The sequence below is a fragment of the Salmo trutta genome, chromosome 13 (assembly GCF_901001165.1).
Source record: "Salmo trutta chromosome 13, fSalTru1.1, whole genome shotgun sequence".
Classification (NCBI taxonomy): domain Eukaryota; kingdom Metazoa; phylum Chordata; class Actinopteri; order Salmoniformes; family Salmonidae; genus Salmo; species Salmo trutta.
Genome location: NC_042969.1, coordinates 34,480,261 through 34,504,958, shown reverse-complemented (window position 1 = coordinate 34,504,958; position 24,698 = coordinate 34,480,261). Strand labels below are relative to the sequence as shown.

Below are 24,698 nucleotides of genomic sequence, written 5' to 3'. Positions count from 1 at the left end.
CATTTTTCAAAGTAGCTTTATTAATAGCGAGCAAATACAAATCTATACGAGATAGGGTATAATCAATCACTTTTATAAGACAACTTATTTTAAGATTGTTTAACTATAATCTTGTACACTTTAGGATAACATTTATATTTTGTAGTTTTAGTGTAATTTCAAATAACAATTGAAAGAAGCTAATTTTGTTCTGCTGGAATATTGTTCTTAATTTCATACAAATTCAACAATACACCTTGGTGGTTAATCTACAGCCATCAAATTATACAATCCCAACCACCATAGCACAAATAACATTATTATTTTATTTAAGTAGGTAGACTAATCCATAGATCATATTCCACAAAGTCACAGTTTGTTAAATAAAGTTCTTATTTCTTATAAATAGACAACCGTAACAACCTCTTGCAGGTTGCAGCACCCTTAATAAAACTCTTACAGATTTTCAGTGGAATAAGACGAGTCACTAGTCAATACATAGAACAGTCATGGAAAACACATTTGTTCATCTAATGAACTACTTAATATGCTCTGGGGGCTTTTAATCTGAAAATTGTTGTCTTTCAGCCTGAATGCCAGTCGGTTACTGCTCTCTTACCAACTGCTTTCTAGAACATAAACAGACTGGCACCTCGGCTAGTTATCTTATGCTTATTGAAGAAAGTCATATGTAAAATGTCATGCAGAGAAGCATGCTATAGAGCATCAGCTGTTATTGATCCAAAGTTGCATCCCCAATATCACCCTATATAATGCACTACTTTATAGCCCTATAGATAGCCTATATAGGCTGTCTGACTATTAGAGAACGTGTGTCCTAATATGCTGAGCTGTATGGAAGACTCCAAGACTAGGTATTAGGTAAGAACATCACTTGAGTTCAGGAAGGAGAGCACAGCACAGCAAGGAATGCATCCCAAATGGCACTCTATTCCCTTTGTAATGAACTATTTTTAACCAGGGGCTTAGGTCAAAAGTAGTGCACAGTATAGGGAATAGGGTGCCATTTAGGATGCACTAAAGGATTTTACAAAAATGAAGCTTTGAATCACACTGTAAAAAATAGTAACCTCAATAGCTTGTTAATTGTCAAATCGGGGAAGAATAGAACAGCCATCCTTTTGGCGTGGTAGAAAGTCAGTCTTCTAATTTAAATTCCTTCCTGATGTTAGGGAGCACGCAGACGGAAGACTAAAGAAGCTATGAAAAGAAAAAGAAAAACCTCAGGTCATTGATTTCAACAGGAGACAAGCAGGCAGGCTAGCATACACGAGCATACATACTGCATGTCCAGGAAAGTCAAGGCATGAACAAAACATTAGACTATACTACTTGACAAACTATACTACCTTGACATTCTATACTACCTTGACATTCTATGAACCTATACTCACTGGGAATTATGTACTGTACATTTATGGACATGAAGATTATATAACTAAAAGTAGGCTATAAGTAAGCTAGTATTTTAAAAGGACCAGTATTTTGCATGTGCCAATCACTAGACTAATTGTTCACTACATAATTACCCCTCGCTTGAAGCAAGTTAATACTATGACAATACCTGCTATTCATTGATTCATTGCCTGGGCACAATAAAACAACATTTCCTTTATGTAACTCAGATAACTCATGCTTAAGTGGAAAATGAAAACTAACCTGGTAACAAACCTGTTTGTGCTCTTGTAAGATCCACTGCTCATTGTCAAGCCAGACATACATGTTACAGTCGGCATGATAGCACAAACAGACTAGCACTCAGGTTAAAATAAAAACAGAGTAAAGTAATTGGTGGGGGGAAATGCAGGGTTGGGAGAAGAAAAAAATGATGACCCACAAACACCAACGTCAACCAGGTCTTGGTTAACGCCACAGTCAACCAGGTCTTGGTTAACGCCACAGTCAACCAGGTCTTGGTTAACGCCACAGTCAACCAGGTCTTGGTTAACGCCACAGTCAACCAGGTATTGGTTAACGCCACAGTCAACCAGGTCTTGGGTATTTTCAAGATGCCCTACTACATCTGATCATGCAATTCAGTTGCCTGGCTACCCAACCTCCTTGCGCCGGCCAAATGCTACGCCACGCCCACAGACGTTAGTTTCCTCTCAGCAATAAGTCTGGATCTGAGTAACTCCCAGACGATGTCTAGAATGGATTTCTGATTGGTCCCTGAAACCGATGTGTTGGGTCAGAGCCAGAACTTGGTTAAAGCAGTGGTTTTAAAATGTGTCATTGGCTATGATACTCTGATTGGTTAGAGGTGATACAATCGCTGATGACTGACTATGTTTTGTACAATGTCAGGATTCACCTAGCGGTCATGATTTGGGGCTGTACAAATGTTTGATGTATTAGAATAATTGATTATGCTTATGTTATATTAATAGAAGGGGAGGGGTTATAAGACCCATCCCTCCTTACATTTATAGGGTCCTAAACTACAGATTAACTATAATATATATATATATATATTATATCGTTTTAGAATTGTTCCACAGTTGTTTGCTCTCTCTCTCTCTTATAATGTGTGACTGAGACAGAACTCTGCAGGGGAGTGTGGGAGATAAGAGACTACACAGACATTCCACAATAAATCAACTTTGGGGAGGGGACATTTATTGCCTAGCTTTTAGATAAACACTGAAACTCTGTGTTTGTATAGCTATGGATGCAGGGTTTTGGTCTCAGAAGTAAAAAGGTAATGACGTAGTCAGTGACATCACTAAGGCGGGACTTCGGTTTAATAAAACAACTTGAGACCTTTTGTTTGATGCAGAACTTACTGGGAAACATGCGTGCTATGTTCCTGTTTGTCAACTTCTGTCTGCAATTGCATTAATAAAGGTTTTTGAATTATTTAATTAAATATATTGTCACAATGCTAATTTCACCAATGAGCCAATGATGATTGACAAGGAGAAAAGGAACGAACCCTAACAACAACACCCCTCATTTTGACGTCACCACAAACGACTTCAATGACGGCAGTCTCAGACTGAACTATGTAGCGAACGATAGAGCAGCGGAAAGATTCAGTTTGAGTCATCAGCCAAGCGATACAGGACAGAGAATTACAGGTAAGTGATCAGTGTGGCTGGTAAAACTCAGGAATTCGATTTATACAGTCGTGGCCAAAAGTTTTGAGAATGACACAAATATTAATTTCCACAAAGTTTGCTGCATCAGTGTCTTTAGATATTTTTGTCAGATGTTACTATAGAATACTGAAGTATAATTACAAGCATTTCATAAGTGTCAAAGGCTTTTATTGACAATTACATGAAGTTGATGCAAAGAGTCAATATTTGCAGTGTTGACCCTTCTTTTCCAAGACCTCTGCAATCCGCCCTGGCATGCTGTCAATTAACTTCTGGGCCAAATCCTGACTGATGGCAGCCCATTCTTGCATAATCAATGCTTGGAGTTTGTTAGAATGTGTGGATTTTTGTTTGACCACCCACCTCTTGAGGATTGACCACAAGTTCTCAATGGGATTAAGGTCTGGGGAGTTCCTGGCCGTGGACCCAAAATATTGATGTTCTGTTCCCCGAGCCACTTAGTTATCACTTTTGCCTTATGGCAAGGTGCTCTATCATGCTGGAAAAGGAATTGTTCGTCACCAAACTGTTCCTGGATGGTTGGGAGAAGTTGCTCTCGGAGGATGTGTTGGTACCATTCTTTATTCATGGCTGTGTTCTTAGGCAAAATTGTGAGTGAGCCCACTCCCTTGGCTGAGAAGCAACCCCACACATGAATGGTCTCAGGATGCTTTACTGTTGGCATGACACAGGACTGATGGTAGCGCTCACTGAACCGGTCTCCTAGAAGTTCTTGATGATCCGATAAATGGTTGATTTAGGTGCAATCTTTCTGGCAGCAATATCCTTGCCTGTGAAGCCCTTTTTGTGCAAAGCAATGATGACGGCACGTGTTTCCTTGCAGGTAACCATGTTTGACAGAGGAAGAACAATAATTCTAAGCACCACCCTTCTTTTGAAGCTTCCAGTCTGTTATTCGAACTCAATCAGCATGACAGAGTGATCTCCAGCCTTGTCCTCGTCAACACTCACACCTGTGTTAACGAGAGAACCACTGACATGATGTCAGCTGGTCCTTTTGTGGCAGGGCTGAAATGCAGTGGTAATGTTATTTTTGGGGGATTCAGTTAATTTGCATGGCAAAGAGGGACTTTGCAATTAATTGCAATTAATCTGATCACTCTTCATAACATTCTGGAGTATATGCAAATTGCCATCATACAAACTGAGGCAGCAGACTTTGTGAAAATTAATATTTGTGTCATTTTCAAAACTTTTGGCCACGACTGTACATTCATTATAGGCTATAAACATACAGCATTGATAAAACCATGATTCACCTTCTGAAGTCCCAGAGCAATGCATACACGGCCCAAGTGAACTCCATTTACTTCTTTATTGGAATGAAAAGGCATAGAGAGGTCTTCTCTTTCCCTTTAACAGCACAATTTCAGAGAATAAACAGCAGTCAGAGGCATGTCCTACAGCTCTGTATACCATAGCTCCTCAACCTTTCACCTTTGCATATTTAATGAAATTGTATAGAACGGTAGCTTTTACTCTTATTGCATAGTATAGTTGCCATGGAGCCCTAATAGCAGCCTAAGCACAGAGCTCCTGTAAAATGTGTACATACATTGTTTACACATACACTACCAGTCAAAAGTCAAAACACCTACTCATTCAAGGGTTTTTCTTTATTTTTAAAATGGTAAATGGTGAAGACATCAAAACGATGAAATAACACATATGGAATCATGTAGTAACCAAAAAAAAGTGTTAAATAAATCAACATATATTTTATATTTGAGATTCTTCAAATAGCCACCCTTTGCCTTGATGACAGCTTTGCAGCGTCACCTGGAATGCTTTTCCAACAGTCTTGAAGGAGTTCCCACATATGCTGAGCACTTGTTGGCTGCTTTTTCTTCACTCTGCTGTCCGACTCATCCCAAACCATTTCAATTTCGTTGAGGTCGTGGGATTGTGGAGGCCAGGTCATCTGATGCAGCACTCCATCACTCTCCTTCTTGGTAAAATAGCCCTTACACAGCCTGGAGGTGTGTTGGGTCATTATCCTGCTGAAAAACAAATGATAGTGGGACTAAGCCCAAACCAGATGTGATGGCGTATCGCTGCAGAATGCTGTGGTAGCCATGCTGGTTAAGTGTGCCTTGAATTCTAAATACATCTCAGACAGTGTCACCAGTAAAGCACCCCCACACCATCACACCTCCTCCATGATTTACGGTGGGAAATACACATGCGGAAATCATCCGTTCACCCACACCCCGTCTCACAAAGACACGGCGGATGGAACCAAAAATCTCCAATTTGGACTCCAGACCAAAGGACAAATTTCCACCTGTCTAATGTCCATTGCTCGTGTTTCTTGGCCCAAGCAAGTCTCTTCTTATTGGTGTCCTTTAGTAGTTGATTCTTTGCAGCAATTTGACAATAAAGGCCTGATTCACTGAACAGTTGATGTTGAGATGTGTCTGTTGCTTGAACTCTGAAGCATTTATTTGGGCTGCAATTTCTGAGGCTGGTAACTTTAATGAAATAATCCTCTGCAGCAGAGGTCACTCTGGGACTTCCTTTCCTGTGGCGGTCCTCATGAGAGCCAGTTTCATCATAGCGCTTGATGGTTTTTGCGACTGCATTTGAATAAATTTTCAAAGTTCTTGAAATGTTCCGTATTGACTGACCTTCATGTCTTAAAGTAATGGACTGTTGTTTCCCTTTGCTTATTTGAGCTGTTCTTGCCATAATATGGACTTGGTCTTTTACCAAATCGGGCCATCTTTTGTATACCCTCGTACCTTGTCACAACACAACTGATTGGCTCAAACGCATTAAGGAGGAAAGAAATTCCACAAATTTACTTAAGACACACCTGTTAATTGAAATGCATTCCAGGTGACTACCTCATTAAGCTGGTTGAGAGAATGCCAAGAGTGTGCAAAGCTGTCATCAAGGAAAAGTGTGGCTATTTGAAGAATCTCAAATATAAAATATATTTAGATTTGCTTAACACTTTTTTGGTTACTACATGATTCCATGTGTTATTTCATAGTTTTGATGCCGTCACTGTTATTCTACAATGTAGAAAATAGTAAAAATAAAGAAAAACCCTTGAATGAGTAGGTGTTCTAAAACTTTTGTCTGGTAGTGTATATACACATACAGACAAAAGTATGTGGACACCCCTTCAAATTAGTGGTTTTGGCTATTTCAGCCACACCCGTTGCTGACAGGTGTATAAAATCGAGCACACAGCCATGAAATCTCAACTGAGAAACATTTGCAGTAGAATGCCCTTACTGAAGAGCTCAGTGATTTTCAAAGTGGCACCGTCATATGATGCCAACTTTCCAACAAGTCAGTTTGTAAAATTTCTGCCCTGCTAGAGTTGCCCCGGTCAACTGTAAGTGTTTTTATTGTGAAGTGGAAACGTCTAGGCCCAACAACGGCTCAGCCACGAAGTGGTAGGTCACACAAGCTCACAGAACGGGACCGCGGAGTGCTGAAGCCCGTAGCGCGTAAATATCGTCTGTCCTCAGTTGTAACACTCACTACCGAGTTCCAAACTCCCTCTGGAAGCAACGTCAGCACAATAACTGTTCGTCGGGAGCTTCATTAAATGGGTTTCCATGACCGAGCAGTCACACACAAGCCTAAGATCACTATGTGCAATGCCAAGCGTCGGCTGGAGTGGTATAAAGCTCACCGCCATTGGACTCTGGAGCAGTGGAAACGCGTTCTCTAGAGTGATGAATCACGCTTCATGATCTGGCAGTCCGACAGACGAAACTGGGTTTGGCAGATGTCAGGAGAACGCTACCTGCCCCAATGCATAGTGCCAACTGTAAAGTTTGGTGGAGGAGGAATAATGGTCGGGGGCTGTTTTTCATGGTTTGGGCTAGGCCCCTTAGTTCCAGTGAAGGGAAATCTTAACGCTACATTATACAATGACATTCTAGACGATTCTATGCTAACCAACCTTGAGGCAACAGTTTGGGGAAGGTCCTTTCTTGTTTCAGCATGACAATGCCCCCATGCACAAAACGAGGTCCATACAGAAATGGTTTGTCGAGATCGGTGTGGAAGAACTTGACTGTCCTCCACAGAGCCCTGACCTTAACCCCTTAACCCCGAACACCTTCGGGAAGAATTGGAACGCAGACTGCAAGCCAGGCCTAATCGCCCAACATCAGTGCACAACCTCACTTGTGGCTGAATGGAAGCAAGTCCCCACAGCACTGTTCCAACATCTAGTGGAAAGCCTTCCCAGAAGAGTGGAGGCTGTTATAGCAGCAAAGGGGGGGGGGGGGGACCAACTCCATATTAATGCCCATGATTTTGGAATGAGATGTTCGACGAGCAGGTGTCCACATACTTTTGGTCGTTCGGGTGTATGTATGTATGTATGTATGTATGTATGTATGCATGTATGTATGTATAGAGAGCAACTGTTTAGTGCCAAAAACAAGGGGTTAAAGCCTTGCCAGAAGAGTGGAGGCTTTTATATATTGCTTGTGTTTTTGAAGCACTTTGAGATTCTATGAAAATCGCTATAGAAACGTAATAAATTATGATTAAATATACTGTACTCTACCTAGCTACAGTGTCATAAACTACTTCTTAATATATAAAAAAACTAATATAGTATTAATATGCATATATTCATATACAGTATACAAGTTCTGTATTACTGTAAGACAGCACTGGATTAATTATTAGACTTTTCCCATGGTACGTTTCCCATGGTAGATGGACACACGTTCACACCAAGAATGTATAACAACATATGCTAAGTTGTCATGACAGAGTTCAGATTTTCTTTTCACATGTCTTGTGGAGTCAGCACCGGAGATAAAGGTGTCCCAAATGGCACCCTGTTGTTCCTGGTCAAAAGTAGTACACTATATACTGCAGGGAATTGGGTGCCATTTGGGACGTATTCATAAAGTCCACTGCATATGGTCACCTTTCTGATCCTTGAATACACATAGGCGTTCACAGCCAGCTCTTCATCATCACACATCTCTCTCGCTTGCTCTCTCACATGTAGTGTAAAAGAGGTATCATTGAGGCCATTCATACAATTTCAGAATGAAAATAGTCCCTGAAGATAAAATAAGTCCCTTGTTCCCATGGTGATGAAGATACACATTCCTGGTTGCCTTGGTGTTGCTGCGCGGCCATGAATCAACTGAAAGAGGGAAGAAAGAAAATATGGCAAAAAATATGGTAAAAGTAACGTGTATAGAATTTGATAAATGAGTTGGAAAAAAAAATCAAAGAAAAATATCGTATTTAAAACAAAATACTAGGTTGAGAACGCTGCGTTAGCAATGATCGCAGTTATTTCAACGTCATGTCCGTTTCAGTTTTACATAGTGAACAAACTGTTATACGATACGTCCATTGTCGCACAAATGGTTATATTATGAAATGTGGGAACTGTCCAGTAGAGGGCACTATAACCTTCACATTAACGAGTCATCAGAGTCGGAGTCAATAGTCAACCTTCTTATTTCGTCACACTTTCTCCTCCTCATCAGTGTGCTGCTTAACATTTCCTGTCATCGAGACTCTATTAAGTTAAATGTCTGAGGAGTGAGACCATTATTCCATTACAATAGACAGACTGACACTGGGATAGAATCACAGACAGTAGTGTGTAACTATGCTTCTTTTTTATGCAAGATGTCTAACTGTGAACTGAATAGGCTACCATCTAAGGTGTCTAACTGTGAACTGAATAGGCTACCATCTAAGGTGTCTAACTGTGAACTGAATAGGCTACCATCTAAGATGTCTAACTGTGAACTGAATAGGCTACCATCTAAGATGTCTAACTGTGAACTGAATAGGCTACCATCTAAGATGTCTAACTGTGAACTGACTAGGCTACCATCTAAGATGTCTAACTGAACTGACTAGGCTACCATCTAAGATGTCTAACTGTGAACTGACTAGGCTACCACTCTGAACCATTTAAGCGTCACCCAGAGACAAATATACAGGTCTCTGGTAGTGCCCAAACAGTGAATGACACATACAGTCCACAGCCTCTATGATAACACCAGTCAAATGTAGCTAGTGTTATCACAGTCTAGTCAAATCTGTGTTATCATACACAGAGGCAGGGAGAAAAGGCTAGTGTTACCCTATCAATTCATATTGTGTAGCTAAACACCAGTGACCCAGCTTAGCCTAGCTGAGATGCTAACTGACAGGTCACACTATGCAGAGAGGGTCTGGTGGTGGTGTGTAGTGTTATTGTGTTTGTATGTGTGTGTTGCAGAACCACAAGCATCAGGCGGTGACAAGGCAAACTGCGACCTCCCCCACTGTCTGGGCACACAATGTCAGACTCAATCTGTCCCCCGTATCACAGTTTCCAAGCCAAGATGTCTCCTGGCACTGTAATGCTATATCATCAGTCACTTCCTGACTGCAACTGTGCTGTGTGAGTGTCGACTCCATAGAGACAAGCAGATCAGTCTGCTACAATAGCGTATTGCTCAGTTGAAGCTTGGCTATAGTGAGTCAATTGGTTATCTAGGTCTAAACCCTGACACTGATTCCCTCAAGGACCCTCTGGAATGTAACACTTGCAGCGGAGATGCCAGATATCACTAGAGCTATAGTATATGAAACAATGGACTGAATGCTAAACACCAAAAAATAAACTAAAGGAGAGAGACACAGAGAGAGAGAGAGACAGAGAGAGAGAGAGAGACACAGAGAGAGAGAGAGACACAGAGAGAGAGAGAGAGACACAGAGAGAGACAGAGAGAGAGAGAGCACAGAGAGAGAGAAGAGAGAGAGACGAGAGAGAGACAACAGACAGAGAGAGAGAGAGAGAGAGAGAGAGACACAGAGAGAGAGAGAGAGAGAGAGAGAGAGAGACACAGAGAGAGACACAGAGAGAGAGAGAGAGAGACAAAGAGAGAGACACAGAGAGAGACACAGAGAGAGAGAGAGACACAGAGAGAGACACAGAGAGAGACACAGAGAGAGACACAGAGAGAGACACAGAGAGAGACACAGAGAGAGACACACAGAGAGAGACACAGAGAGAGAGAGAGAGAGACACAGAGAGAGACACAGAGAGAGAGAGAGAGAGAGAGACACAGAGAGAGACACAGAGAGAGAGAGAGAGAGACACAGAGAGAGACACAGAGAGAGAGACACAGAGAGAGACAGAGAGAGACACAGAGAGAGACACAGAGAGAGAGACACAGAGAGAGAGACACAGAGAGAGAGAGAGAGAGAGAGAGACAAAGAGAGAGACAAAGAGAGAGACACAGAGAGAGACACAGAGAGAGACACAGAGAGAGACACAGAGAGAGACACAGAGAGAGACACAGAGAGAGACACAGAGAGAGACACAGAGAGAGACACAGAGAGAGACACAGAGAGAGACACAGAGAGAGACAGAGAGAGACACAGAGAGAGACACAGAGAGAGACACAGAGAGAGAGAGAGACACAGAGAGAGACACAGAGAGAGACACAGAGAGAGAGAGAGACACAGAGAGAGACACAGAGAGAGAGAGAGACACAGAGAGAGACACAGAGAGAGAGAGAGAGAGAGACACAGAGAGAGACACAGAGAGAGAGAGAGAGAGAGAGACACAGAGATAGAGAGAGAGAGAGAGAGAGAGAGAGAGAGAGACACAGAGAGAGAGAGAGAGAGACACAGACAGAGAGAGAGAGAGAGAGAGAGACACAGAGAGAGAGAGAGAGACACAGAGAGAGAGAGAGAGACACACAGAGAGAGACACAGAGAGAGACACAGAGAGAGACACAGAGAGAGACACAGAGAGAGACACAGAGAGAGACAAAGTAAAGTGAAAAAGGAGAAAGACCGAGAGGATAAGTGAGAGAAAGAAAATACTTACTTCTTCTTGTCCTTTCTGAATGATTGTGAGGATGCCTGTAGAGACTGACCCATCAGCGTCTCAGCTGCCACCTTCCTCCTGTTGAATGCGTTCATTTCTTCCTCCAGATCGCTCCTCTTCTCCTCCAGATTCCTCTTCTCCTCCTGGTGCATTCTCTTCAGCTGCTCAAACCTCTCATGGAGCTGGAGAGGAGGGGGAGACAGGTTGGTAACATGTAGGCACTTGGTGCTTTAAAGTCTAATAATACAGTCAGCAGCCGTCATTCAGGGCAGGTGGAGCAGAGCCCCACCCGTTTTCAGCCCCACCCGTTAAGCAAAAAAAAAAAAAATTGTGCCGTTTTGCATGTTATTTTGGCATTAATACATGTCACATATCAGTTTGCAAACAAAACAAAATTATATTGAGTTAATAATGCCGCATACAAACATTGTCTCTGTTTAGCTTTCTTGAGTAAGGCAGCTCCAAAATGCAGGTGTTTCAGTCTAGCTCAGTGCTTTCTGTGGTGGTGGGGCAGCCAGCGGAAAATACGGAGCGTAGGGGTTGGTAATGTTCTCTAGTTGCGCCGTGATTGGCCCAGTGTTCAGGTCACTCACAGGAACACTACGTCACCGCATAATCTACAGGGAGAGCTAAAAAGTTCAAGCCCCCTTGGGTGCTGCCATAGATTTACATTACAAGTACCAATCCAAGAAAGCTGAAGGTCATTGGCCACAGATAAAATAACGTCAAATCCCGTTATATCTACCGTAGCTTTGATTGGACTGATCATGTCAACATCATACTTTCAAAATATTAGCTAGCAAGCTATACAAGCAGTCATCATGAATCACGTCGACAATCTACTGGCAAATCCTTTTCAACCCTTGTCATACGAGGAGAAATTATAGATAAAACGTATTGGTGCTCATCAGCCATTGGACATAAACATTACACAGCAAGTTGGAAATCGCAAATTCCACAATGAAGGGTTTGGAAGGAATCAGTGGCTAACACAAAGCGTTCCAAAGCAATCACTATTTTGCTTCCCCTGATATTTGGTGGAGAGGGTGTGTGGTCCAAGTCTGGGTTTAAGGGTCTCTTTTAGTGTAGTGTAGTAGTGTAATGTAGTAGTGTAATGTAGTAGTGTAATGTAGTGTCTGGGTTTAAGGGTCTCTTTTCCAAGCTTTTCTGGCCCACGCAACACCATGGGCCGGAAAAGGTTGAATACATTGGCTATGCTGTCAATCCAGCAAAACTTGTGCCACATTCAAAACAACTGGAAACTCAGAACTGGGAAATCTCTGCCAGAAAAGGCTCCGCTAATAGCCAGGTGTAGCAGTGGTAAGGTGTTGGGACTGCTGTTGGGACTCTTGCTGTTGGGACAGCTTTATGGCCCTAACAGTTTGTGGGCACCGTTTGTCACCGTTATGGTGCAACTAAATGTATTGTTTAGTGTTGTGTAGTGGCTTTACTGGCATGCGTCAAAAAATTAAGAAAAAATTATATATATACATACACTGCTCAAAAAAATAAAGGGAACACTAAAATAACACATCCTAGATCTGAATGAATGAAATAATCTAATTAAATACTTTTTTCTTTACATAGTTGAATGTGCTGACAACAAAATCACAAAAATAATCAATGGAAATCCAATTTATCAACCCATGGAGGTCTGGATTTAGAGTCACACTCAAAATTAAAGTGGAAAACCACACTACAGGCTGATCCAACTTTGATGTAATGTCCTTAAAACAAGTCAAAATGAGGCTCAGTAGTGTGTGTGGCCTCCACGTGCCTGTATGACCTCCCTACAATGCCTGGGCATGCTCCTGATGAGGTGGCGGTCTCCTGAGGGATCTCCTCCCAGACCTGGACTAAAGCATCCGCCAACTTCTGGACAGTCTGTGGTACAACGTGGCGTTGGTGGATAGAGCGAGACATGATGTCCCAGATGTGCTCAATTGGATTCAGGTCTCGGTACCTAATGGCAGTCAGGCTACCTCTGGCGAGCACATGGAGGGCTGTGCGGCCCCCCCCAAAAAATGCCACCCCACACCATGACTGACCCACCGCCAAACCGGTCATGCTGGAGGATGTTGCAGGCAGCAGAACGTTCTCCACGGCGTCTCCAGACTCTGTCACATGTGCTCATTGTGAACCTGCTTTCATCTGTGAAGAGCACAGGGGGCCAGTGGCGAATTTGCCAATCTTGGTGTTCTCTGGCAAATGCCAAACGTCCTGCACGGTGTTGGGCTGTAAGCACAACCCCCACCTGTGGACGTCGGGCCCTCATACCGCCCTCATGGAGTCTGTTTCTGGCCGTTTGAGCAGACACATGCACATTTGTGGCCTGCTGGAGGTCATTTTGCAGGGCTCTGGCAGTGCTCCTCCTGCTCCTCCTTGCACAAAGGCGGAGGTAGCGGTCCTGCTGCTGGGTTGTTGCCCTCCTACGGCCTCCTCCACATCTCCTGATGTACTGGCCTGTCTCCTGGTAGCACCTCCATGCTCTGGACACTACGCTGACAGACACAGCAAACCTTCTTGCCACAGCTCGCATTGATGTGCCATCCTGGATGAGCTGCACTACCTGAGCCACTTGTGTGGGTTGTAGACTCCGTCTCATGCTACCACTAGAGTGAAAGCACCGCCAGCATTCAAAAGTGACCAAAACATCAGCCAGGAAGCATAGGAACTGAGAAGTGGTCTGTGGTCCCCACCTGCAGAACCACTCCTTTATTGGGGGTGTCTTGCTAATTGCCTATAATTTCCACCTGTTGTCTATTCCATTTGCACAACAGCATGTGAAATGTATTGTCAATCAGTGTTGCTTGCTAAGTGGACAGTTTGATTTCACAGAAGTGTGATTGACTTGGAGTTACATTGTGTTGTTTAAGTGTTCCCTTTATTTTTTTGAGCAGTATATATATCATTTGCCCCACCAAGATTTACATGCTAAAATCGCCACTGGCAGCAGCACATCCAAGGTAATATCTCAGAATCCTACACTGAGCAAACAGTTCAAACTAAAGAAAAAGGGTCCAAACTGTTAGATGCTCCAAAAATGCTCTGTAGACACATGGCTGATTATATTCTAATGCCCAGTCCAGAAACAACCCAGAGTCTCATCCCCTAGCCACAGTCTAGAACATGTTCTCAACATGAGGAGCAGAACAGTATCATTATCTAAACAAGACAACTCCCAGAAGCACCCATGTATGATTACCTCCCTCTCCTTTTCTTTCAGCTCTGCCTCTGTCTCTTTCACTTTGTTCACAAACATCTGTCTCATGTCGTCCTCCTTATGCTGCAGATCCCCCAGGAACTCTTTCCTCTTGGCTTCATACGTCTCCTGCAGACTGATTGGTGAGGGAAGACAAGGTAGTCACAGTTAAACAGGTAAACAGTATTAAGGCTTGTATCCCGAATAGCACCCTAAAAGTAGGGCACTATGTAGGGAATAGGGTGCCCTGGTCAAAAGTAGGGCACTATGTAGGAAATAGGGTGCCCTGGTCAAAAGTAGGGCACTATGTAGGAAATAGGGTGCCCTGGTCAAAAGTAGGGCACTATGTAGGAAATAGGGTGCCATTTGGGATGAATCCTATATTTCATTCTAGAATGTTTATTAGGTCTCTGACTGGTGTGAGATGTCCGTGGGCTCTTTGATGGTCTCCAGGGGCCGGTGAGTACTATGTGTTCTGATGCTAGCTTTGGCTGTATTTTGGCTTCCAACACTAGTCTAATTTCAGTTCATATTGTTCATATTTGATGACAAACCTTCAGCACAAAAAAAAGAAGGTAGACAGCCTGCCTGCTATGTAACTTTGAACAAGAGCTGGTCTCACCTAAAGGGTTTGTTGTCGGGGTCTGTATCTGTGAAGCCCAACTCCTCCAGTTTGCAGCGTCTGTAGAGCTCATAGTGTCTGGCGTGAGTCTGCTCTCTCAGGTCTTCCATGTTCACTCTCAGCAACATCTCTCTCAGCTTCACAAAGTCACAGTGGCTCTCGTTCTCCACTGATTAACACAACACAGCAGGATTGGGATATATGGTTGGCTTAATATGGTGACATACCTTATAGTTTGAAAGGGACTGGTCATTCAATAGCAAGTTAACAACAATACGCATTTGAGAAAATAACAATTTTATATTGGCATTAATGATATGGGTCTCTAGTGATTGCGTAATATCGATGCATTAATGATATGGGTCTCTAGTGATTGCGTAAAATCGATGCATTGATGATATGGGTCTCTAGTGATTGCGTAACATCAATGCTTTAATGATATGGGTCTCTAGTGATTGCGTAATATCGATGTATTAATGATATGGGTCTCTAGTGATTGCGTAACATCGATGCTTTAATGATATGGGTCTCTAGTGATTGCGTAATATCGATGCATTAATGATATGGGTCTCTAGTGATTGCGTAATATCGATGCATTAATGATATGGGTCTCTAGTGATTGCGTAATATCGATGCTTTAATGATATGGGTCTCTAGTGATTGCGTAATATCGATGCTTTAATGATATGGGACTCTAGTGATTGTGTAACATCGATGCTTTAATGATATGTATTCACTTTTCTAGCCCAAGCATATTGATTCTGAGGTCTTGCTCTGCTTGCATCAGTAGTATAGAAAAAGGGACTTTTATTGATTACTGTGTGTTCTTATTTGACCTGTTACGGTGTTGTCCACTTTCCAAATTATTTGTATGGTTCTATAACTGTATAATCAATGTACAGGATCAGAGAGATACCTACCCTGTACAGTTCCCCAGGGGTACAGGATCAATAGAGAGATACCTACCCTGTACAGTTCCCCAGGGGTACAGGATCAATAGAGAGATACCTACCCTGTACAGTTCCCCAGGGGTACAGGATCAATAGAGATACCTACCCTGTACAGTTCCCCAGGGGTACAGGATCAATAGAGAGATACCTACCCTGTACAGTTCCCCAGGGGTACAGGATCAATAGAGATACCTACCCTGTACAGTTCCCCAGGGGTACAGGATCAATAGAGAGATACCTACCCTGTACAGTTCCCCAGGGGTACAGGATCAATAGAGATACCTACCCTGTACAGTTCCCCAGGGGTACTGGATCAATAGAGACACCTACCCTGTACAGTTCCCCAGGGGTACTGGATCAATAGAGAGATACCTACCCTGTACAGTTCCCCAGGGGTACAGGATCAATAGAGATACCTACCCTGTACAGTTCCCCAGGGGTACAGTCTGGCTTTCACCATCTTATTCCCCACTTTAACCTCCTCAACACTCCCCACCACAGCAAAGGGCAGATGGGCCTGGAACAAAGGATTTAATTTAATATAGAAACATTTAGTAACACTTTACTAAAGCCTGCAGATACTGAATAATGCAGTTATAATGCATGATAAGACTGTCATGAGCATGTATGACCCCCTTATAATATAACAATGACTTGTAGTTTAAAAACACAAGACCACAGCAAGGTTTCACAAATAAGCTGGTGTGTTTTGTTTTTTAAGGCATCGAGGAAGAGGAGGACACTGTTGTCTCTTTCAATCAATCAGCTCCTCAGCTGATGCAGTAAATCAGGGACGCGAGCAACCTGATTACAGTGTACAGGTGCCTGGCATACACAACTGTATTGTGACAAGACAAGGGTGTGTGTGTGTGTGTGTGTGTGTGTGTGTGCATCAGACTCACATTCATAGAGGAGTTGATCTCGGTGACAGCATCGTCCTCAGTAGGGAACTGGTGGATCTGAACACCGTTGCTCACCAGCTCTGACATGATCTTGATCTTGAACTTGTGCAGCTCACTCTTAGATATGGTGTCTGCCTTGGCAATGATGGGGATGATGTTTACCTGGAGTACAGGGAGGAGCAGCTTTTGCATTCCAATAGCGTTTCAATCATCAGGTCTACTATGGTTTTTATATTGACTTTGGATTGACACAAGCGCAAGCGTCAAAAACGCAATGAAGCTCTAGTTTGAGATAAAAAGGTAACTGGTTGTGCCTGAACCTGAACACCTGGCAGTATCCTTCAGGAGCTGCCAGGTGCTGTTCAACTCTTCTGCTGTCCAACGCTTCAGATGCTAACACATCAGTGTCCAAACACATCAATGTCCAAAAATGTTTTCCCGCAACAGTATATTCCTGCAGGGCTGTAAGTATAAGAACAGCTCCTAATACAAGAACAAATGCATTTCAAACGTTACCTTGCTGTCCAGTTTCTTCATGGTGACCAGATCCAGGGATTTGAGAGAGTGTCCAGTAGGGGCGATGAAGTAGAGACAGATATGGATCCTGGTGTCGTGGTAGTCGAACAGGGAACGTTTGATCTTCATCTCCTCCTGCAGGTAGGTCTCAAACTGGGTGTCGATGTAGTCCACTATGGGTTTGAAGCTGCAGGGCACAGAGAGACCAACATGGATGTGATCAGGATTTGGGCTTTGGGGATAGGTCAGTTTCAAATACACGTGAATGGAGAATGTCAGAAAAGCAGGAATTCCTGATTAAATTGGGAACAATTACATCCCTGAGAAAAGTGTTTTTTAATGCAGATGCAGGGCCTGAAGACATATTTATTTAGTATATTTATTTTTATTGAACCTTTAACTAGGCAAGTCATTTAAGAACATATACACTATTTACTCTCAAGCTCCTTAGAAGCGTTTTCACCAGAAAATAAATATCCTAGAGAGTTTTCCCTTCTATTCAAGAAACAAATAGAGTATCTCGGTTACAAACTGCAGCAATAACACCATCCCAAAAATGCACTCTTTCCCACTCCCCTGTTGTTGGACCATTCCAGTTCCCTTTCAGATTGCATTAGTTCTACCAATCATCCTCTCCATTCTCCTGCCTTCCCATTCATTGCTGCACAAAGACCCAAAGCCTTAATTTATTCCAATCCTTTCCACTGTATGTGTGTTGGCTGGAGGGCCGCTAGTTGAGAGGACCTGAGGAGGAATGCTGAATGTCCAATGTAGGTCTTCTTATATCTACAGCCTGTCTTAACTTCCCACCTTCAACCACTGACTGAAGTGTTATTTAATGACTAACCCCAACCTGAACCCTAACCCCAACCTGAACCCTTACCCCAACCTGAACCCTAACCTGAACCCTAACCCCAACCTGAACCCCTAACCCCCGGCCCGAACCCCTAACCCCCGGTCTGAACCCCTAACCCCCGGCCTGAACCCTAACCCCAACCTGAACCCCTAACCCTGGCTTGAACCCTAACCCCAACTTGAACCCTAACCCCAACCTGAACCCTAACCCCTAACCCCCGGCCTGAACCCCTAACCCCCGGCCTGAACCCTAACCCCCGGCCTGAACCCCTAACCCCCGGCCTGAACCCTAACCCCCGGCCTGAACCCCTAACCCCCGGCCTGAACCCCTAACCCCCGGCCTGAACCCCTAACCCCACCCCCGGCCTGAACCCCTAACCCCCGGCCTGAACCCCTAGCCCCCGGCCTGAACCCCTAGCCCCCGGCCTGAACCCCTAGCCCCCGGCCTGAACCCCTAACCCCAACTTGAACCCTAACCCCAACCTTGGCCTGAACCCCTAGCCCCCGGCCTGAACCCCTAGCCCCCGGCCTGAACCCCTAGCCCCCGGCCTGAACCCCGAACCCCCGGCCTGAACCCCGAACCCCCGGCCTGAACACCGAACCCCCGGCCTGAACCCCGAACCCCCCGGCCTGAACCCCGAACCCCAACTTGAACCCTAACCCCAACTTGAACCCTAACCCCAACCTCGGCCTGAACCCCTAGCCCCCGGCCTGAACCCCTAGCCCCCGGCCTGAACCCCTAACCCCCGGCCTGAACCCCTAGCCCCCGGCCTGAACCCCTAGCCCCCGGCCTGAACCCCTAGCCCCGGCCTGAACCCCTAGCCCCCGGCCTGAACCCCTAGCCCCCGGCCTGAACCCCTAGCCCCCGGCCTGAACCCCTAACCCCCGGCCTGAACCCCTAGCCCCCGGCCTGAACCCCTAGCCCCCGGCCTGAACCCCTAGCCCCCGGCCTGAACCCCTAGCCCCCGGCCTGAACCCCTAACCCCAACTTGAACCCCTAACCCCAACTTGAACCCTTAACCCCAACCTTGGCCTGAACCCCTAGCCCCCGGCCTGAACCCCTAGCCCCCGGCCCGAACCCCTAGCCCCCGGCCCGAACCCCTAGCCCCCGGCCCGAACCCCTAGCCCCCGGCCTGAACCCCTAGCCCCCGGCCTGAACCCCTAGCCCCCGGCCTGAACCCCTAGCCCCCGGCCTGAACCCCTAGCCCCCGGCCTGAACCCCTAACCCCAACTTGAACCCCTAACCCCAACTTGAACCCTTAACCCCAACCTTGGCCTGAACCCCTAGCCCCCGGCCTGAACCCCTAGCCCCCGGCCCGAACCCCTAGCCCCCGGCCCGAACCCCTAGCCCCCGGCCCGAACCCCTAGCCCCCGGCCCGAACCCCTAGCCCCCGGCCCGAACCCCTAGCCCCCCGGCCCGAACCCCTAGCCCCCGGCCCGAACCCCTAGCCCCCGGCCTGAACCCCTAACCCCAACTTGAACCCTTAACCCCAACTTGAACCCTTAACCCCAACCTTGGCCTGAACCCCTAGCCCCCGGCCTGAACCCCTAGCCCCCGGCCCGAACCCCTAGCCCCCGGCCCGAACCCCTAGCCCCCGGCCCGAACCCCTAGCCCCCGGCCCGAACCCCTAACCCCCGGCCCGAACCCCTAACCCCCGGCCCGAACCCCTAACCCCCGGCCCGAACCCCTAACCCCCGGCCCGAACTCCTAACCCCCGGCCCGAACCCCTAACCCCCGGCCCGAACCCCTAACCCTCGGCCTGAACCCCTAACCCCTGGCCTGAACCCCTAACCCCTGGCCTGAACCCCTAACCTCGGTCTGAACCGTCCTGATGCTCTCTCTCCCTACAGTACCTACACAAATCCATGAGCTAAACATCTCAAACAGATGTCAGGCAAGGTTACTCATCACGCGAGTGTGGTTCACCAAACCACCTCCTATCCAGCTGTTCCTGTACCATCACCTCTCCTCCTTGTTGATCTGGTCTCCGAACCCCACGGTGTCGACTATGGTCAGTTTGAGCTGAACGTTGCTCTCCTTCAGGTCGTAGGTCCTGGGCCGCAGGTACACACCGTTCTGGTAGTGGCTGGCCTCCTCGGCTTCAAACAGTGTGTTGAACAGCGTGTTCATCAACGTTGACTTCCCTATCCCTGTCTCACCTGAGGACGGAGAGACAAAAACAAGTTGAAAATAAGTAGAAAGAAAAAAATATGAACATTTTAAAAAGATGTGAAAGAGTGAGTGAGAAAATAAAACTGTAGCGACTTAAGATGTTTTAGCCTGGGTACTGAAATATTCCTGCATTCAGAAAACATTATTGCCTTTAGCTACAGTAGAAATAGACTGGCACTCAGGCTAGGGTTGTATCTGTAGTGAGAAGTGAGACGCGTTAAGATCTTGAGGTAATGCTGGACACAGTTACATACCGACACACAGGATGTTGAAGCAGAATCCCTGTGTGACTGATTTACTGACCAACTGGTCTGGAAGACTGTCAAACCCAACATGGCCGCCCAGCTCCAGGCTACGCTTCTCTTCATTCTGAGGAAAGACAATCACGTTATAAATGTGTAAAAATAAAAAATAAATACTTAAAAAATATGATAATGTCTCCTAAGTGGCAAAGCGGTCTAAGACACTGCATCTCAATGCAAGAGGCATCACTACAGTCTCTGGTTCCAATACAGGCTGTATCACATCCGGAAGTGATTGGGAGTCCCATAGGGCGGCACACAATTGGCCCAGCGTCGTCCGGGTTGGGCTGGTGTAGGCCCTCATTGTAAATAAGAATTTATTTTTAACTAACTTGCCTAGTTAAAAAAAGGTTGAAAAAGAAGAGTGATAAACATTGTTTATACTCAAGCCCACATACTCCTCCACAGTTAAGAGCATTTTAGTAAATGATGTTAACCTCCTCCAAAACAAAATCACTGGATACCTGACCTGTAAAAGGTCTCTCTGACTAACAGTTAGGACTATAACCCCTCGGCAAAGACATGCCGCTGAGATGCAAGGTCAGAAAGCACTGCCAGGCATGTCAAAACAGGGAGGAACATCAGGTTCTGTAAATCAAATTGTTTCATTTCAAACAGTTTGTGTATGTGTGATGTTTTATATGCAGAGACATGTGGGATTGGTTTTCCTTTTAATGCAATAGAATCACTTTATTTTCCAATGTGTCTTTTAGTGCTAGATGTGTCTGAAGGCCTGACTAATTCAACAATACATCAAAATAAATCATATTTAACCTTCATTTAACCAGGTAGGCAAGTTGAGAACAAGTTCTCATTTACAACTGCGACCTGGCCAAGATAAAGCAAAGCAGTTTGACCCATACAACAACACATAGTTACACATGGAGTAAAACAAACCTACAGTCAATAATACAGTAGAAAAATAAGTCTATATACAATGTGAGCAAATGAGGTGAGATAAGGGAGATAAAGGCAATAAAAAGGCCATGGTGGCGAAGTAAATACAATATAGCAATTAAAACACTGGAATGGTAGATTTGACAGTAGATGAGTGTGCAAAGTAGAAATACTGGGGTGCAAAGGAGCAAAAGAAATAAATAAATACAGTAGGGGAAGGGGTAGTTGTTTGCGCTACATTATAGATGGGCTATGTACAGATGCAGTGATCTGTGAGCTGCTCTGACAGCTGGTGCTTAAAGCTAGTGAGGGAGATACGTGTTTCCAGTTTCAGAGATTTTTGAAGTTCATTCCAGTCATTGGCAGCAGAGAACTGGAAGGAGAGGCGGCCAAAAGAGGAATTGGCTTTGGGGGTGACAAGTGAGATATACATGCTGGAACGTGTGCTACGGGTGGGTGCAGCTATGGTGACCAGCGAGCAGAGATAAGGCAGAACTTTACCTAGCAGGGTCTTGTAGATGACCTGGAGCCAGTGATTGTGAGTGATTGTTTGTTGTATTTCAGTCCGTCTTTGTGGGCTCGTGATGATACTTTGTATATTTGTTTTTTGTTGTTGTAAAAGAACGTTGATTACTCATATCTGCTGTCCTGCACCTGACTCTCGACACCAGCTATACACAGGACCCTTACACTACCGGGGAACAGTGGGTTAACTGCCTTGTTCAGGGGCAGAAAGACAGATTATTGACCTTGTCAACCAGGGGATTCGATCCAGCAACCTTTCGGTTACTGGCCCAACGCTCTAACCACTGCCACCCCCTAATGCTAGGCTATATTTAACCCAAGATGAAAGCCTGACTCTAATGCTAGGTTGTATTTAACCCAGGATGAAAGCCTGACTCTAATGCTAGGTTATGTTTAACCCAGGATGAAAGCCTGACTCTAATGCTAGGTTATATTGAACCCAAGATGAAAGCCTGACTCTAATGCTAGGTTATATTGAACCCAGGATGAAAGCCTGACTCTAATGCTAGGTTATATTGAACCCAGGATGAAAGCCTGACTCTAATGCTAGGTTATATTTAACCCAGGATGAAAGCCTGACTCTAATGCTAGGTTATATTTAACCCAGGATGAAAGCCTGACTCTAATGCTAGGTTATATTTAACCCAGGATGAAAGCCTGACTCTAATGCTAGGTTATATTTAACCCAGGATGAAAGCCTGACTCTAATGCTAGGTTATATTTAACCCAGGATGAAAGCCTGACTCTAATGCTAGGCTATATTTAACCCAGGATGAAAGCCTGACTCTAATGCTAGGTTATGATTAACCCAGGATGAAAGCCTGACTCTAATGCTAGGTTATGATTAACCCAGGATGAAAGCCTGACTAATGCTAGGTTATATTTAACCCAGGGCATTAGCATGCAATCCATGTTCCCATAACCTGATACTGAACCATGGCTGTCTTCGGAGTGTGCATCCCAAATGGCACCCTATTGCCTATTTGGTGCACTACTTCTAACAAGAACCCTATGGGTCTTGGTCAAAAGTAGTGCACTACCCTATGGGTCCTGGTCAAAAGTAGTGCACTACATAGGGAACAGGGTGCAATTTGGGACAGAACCTGGGCGTCTTGAGAAACACAGCATGTTGTTATCCACAGCACAGAGGACTGGGCCCAGCATGTTGTTATTCACAGCACAGAGGACTAGCCATGAGGACAAGGATGAGCTCAACAACAATCATCTGTACCACTGGCCCAGTGCTCCACACACACACACACACACACACACACACACACACACACACACGCGCGCGCACAAAGATCCCTCTGTTATTTCACAGGGTGAGGAGATCCATGTCTCCTGCCCTTAAAAAAAATCACCCTTAACAAAACACAATCTGTCATCCGCTCCACGTCCATGTGCCGTAGTGTGTGTTTGTGCGGCGCAAACTGAATTACAGGGATGAATTGAATCACTAACTCAATAACTATGAGGTCAGAATGCCAGTTGGCAGGACCCATAGAACGGTAGCCTACTCCGTTATGAATAAACACGGAAGGATATCTTATGGTCCTCAGTGTGTGTTCCTATGGTGTTGAACTGAGGATTAGTGTGGCTGCTACTTACCTACTTATCCTGTTATCCGCAGGTTAGCTTCAATTCACAACAACTCTAACTAGCCTCTTAGCTAGGGTTGCACTGAAAGTTTAACTCTCCCTCCTTTCATTGCAGCGATGTAGTTACTATGCATCAACCCTCTTCTCTCCACAAAACATGCAATACCTGCGTGGCTACAATAAACAAGTTCCCAAACTGTTACAATGTTTCACTGACAGTGGCAAATGATACATCTGTGGACCGAATTGATACAATGTAGCATTGCGTGGCTATTGGTTTAACCTCTGAGCGACAGCCCAGTGAGGTGTCGAGATTGATTTTTCTTTTTTACAGCAATATCAAAGTGCAACGACTAAAATGACTCAATTGCATACCTAGCATAAATTAACATGTCATAAGTAACCTAGAATAGGGTTGAAATAATTATGCGTCAAGAGTAGGCTACCGTTCTCCAAATGCTATCTATCCTACCGGAAAGAAATCCCTGCTCTCCCGGTGTTGATGAAACCCCACATCAGCTGCTACTTAATACTCTATAATACTCTATATAGCAGTAGGCACACTAATGTAGGCTATGCATATTTCACTAGGCTGTTTAGTCATGACTTTTGTGAAACGCAGCAAATCTCTAGCCTACTTACAGCGAAGACGTCTATGTCCGTGGCGGCCATCGTGAAGAAGAGGAGCGTGAGGAGTAGAATTGATGAGAAGCTGTCTTCATCGGGACCTGGTGGGGTTGACAACACTGGTTGACAGTGGAACAGCTCAATTCATTCAATATGGCTACTTTGTGGCAACACCCCCTATATGCTGAAATGCAATTTGTTAAAGCCTCACATGCAGTAAGACTGCACATAATGGAGCCTCTATCGCTCTGACTTGGTACTGTAGAGGGCGCCTTGGTTTCCATGAGAACAGATTTAAGAACAGAGAAGGAGAAACACAGACAGACCCTCTGCGCGGTGTTGGTCTGGTCCTGATGATAAACTGTAAATACACACTAATCAAGAGGTTGGAGAATAATAATGCTAATAGTCAAAGCCCAGAAAAAAAATATGCTCCATCCGTTATACATCAAGCATGCATTATGACTTTGTTACAGCAACATGTAGGCGAATAACATGTGTTTTATAAACTGGCACAATGACAAAAACGATTCTGCTAAAGAAAACCAAGGTGTAAAACTAGACTGGACT

The 24,698-nt window shown here is 44.8% G+C and overlaps 1 protein-coding gene across 2 annotated transcripts; it reads right to left on the bottom strand.

Moving 5' to 3' along the window:
* Positions 1–24,369, bottom strand: LOC115205691 (septin-8-A). Of its 2 annotated transcripts, none has more exons than XM_029771939.1 (10): positions 24,144–24,369; positions 20,431–20,545; positions 19,968–20,163; positions 17,149–17,335; positions 16,633–16,794; positions 16,151–16,247; positions 14,781–14,949; positions 14,162–14,294; positions 10,957–11,138; positions 1–1,200 (listed from the first exon to the last, which is right to left on the bottom strand). In XM_029771939.1, exons 1-10 carry the CDS (start codon positions 24,171–24,173, stop codon positions 1,146–1,148), a joined length of 1,326 nt encoding a protein of 441 aa, XP_029627799.1. In that variant the 5' UTR covers positions 24,174–24,369; the 3' UTR covers positions 1–1,145. The 2 variants fall into 2 exon arrangements, with proteins under 2 accessions (XP_029627799.1, XP_029627800.1); XM_029771940.1 differs by lacking the exon at positions 1–1,200 and adding an exon at positions 7,546–8,256.
* Positions 24,370–24,698: the final 329 nt, after the last annotated feature.

Excerpts from the sequence above, each read along its gene's own strand:
- LOC115205691 (XM_029771939.1), bottom strand. The coding sequence starts at position 24,173 with ATGGCCGCCACGGACATAGACGTCTTCGCT. Across the intron at positions 16,795-17,148 it reads TGAAGAAACTGGACAGCAAG|GTAAACATCATCCCCATCAT; the intron begins GTAACGTTTGAA and ends CCTGTACTCCAG. Across the intron at positions 16,248-16,632 it reads AGATCAACTCCTCTATGAAT|GCCCATCTGCCCTTTGCTGT; the intron begins GTGAGTCTGATG and ends CCTTTGTTCCAG.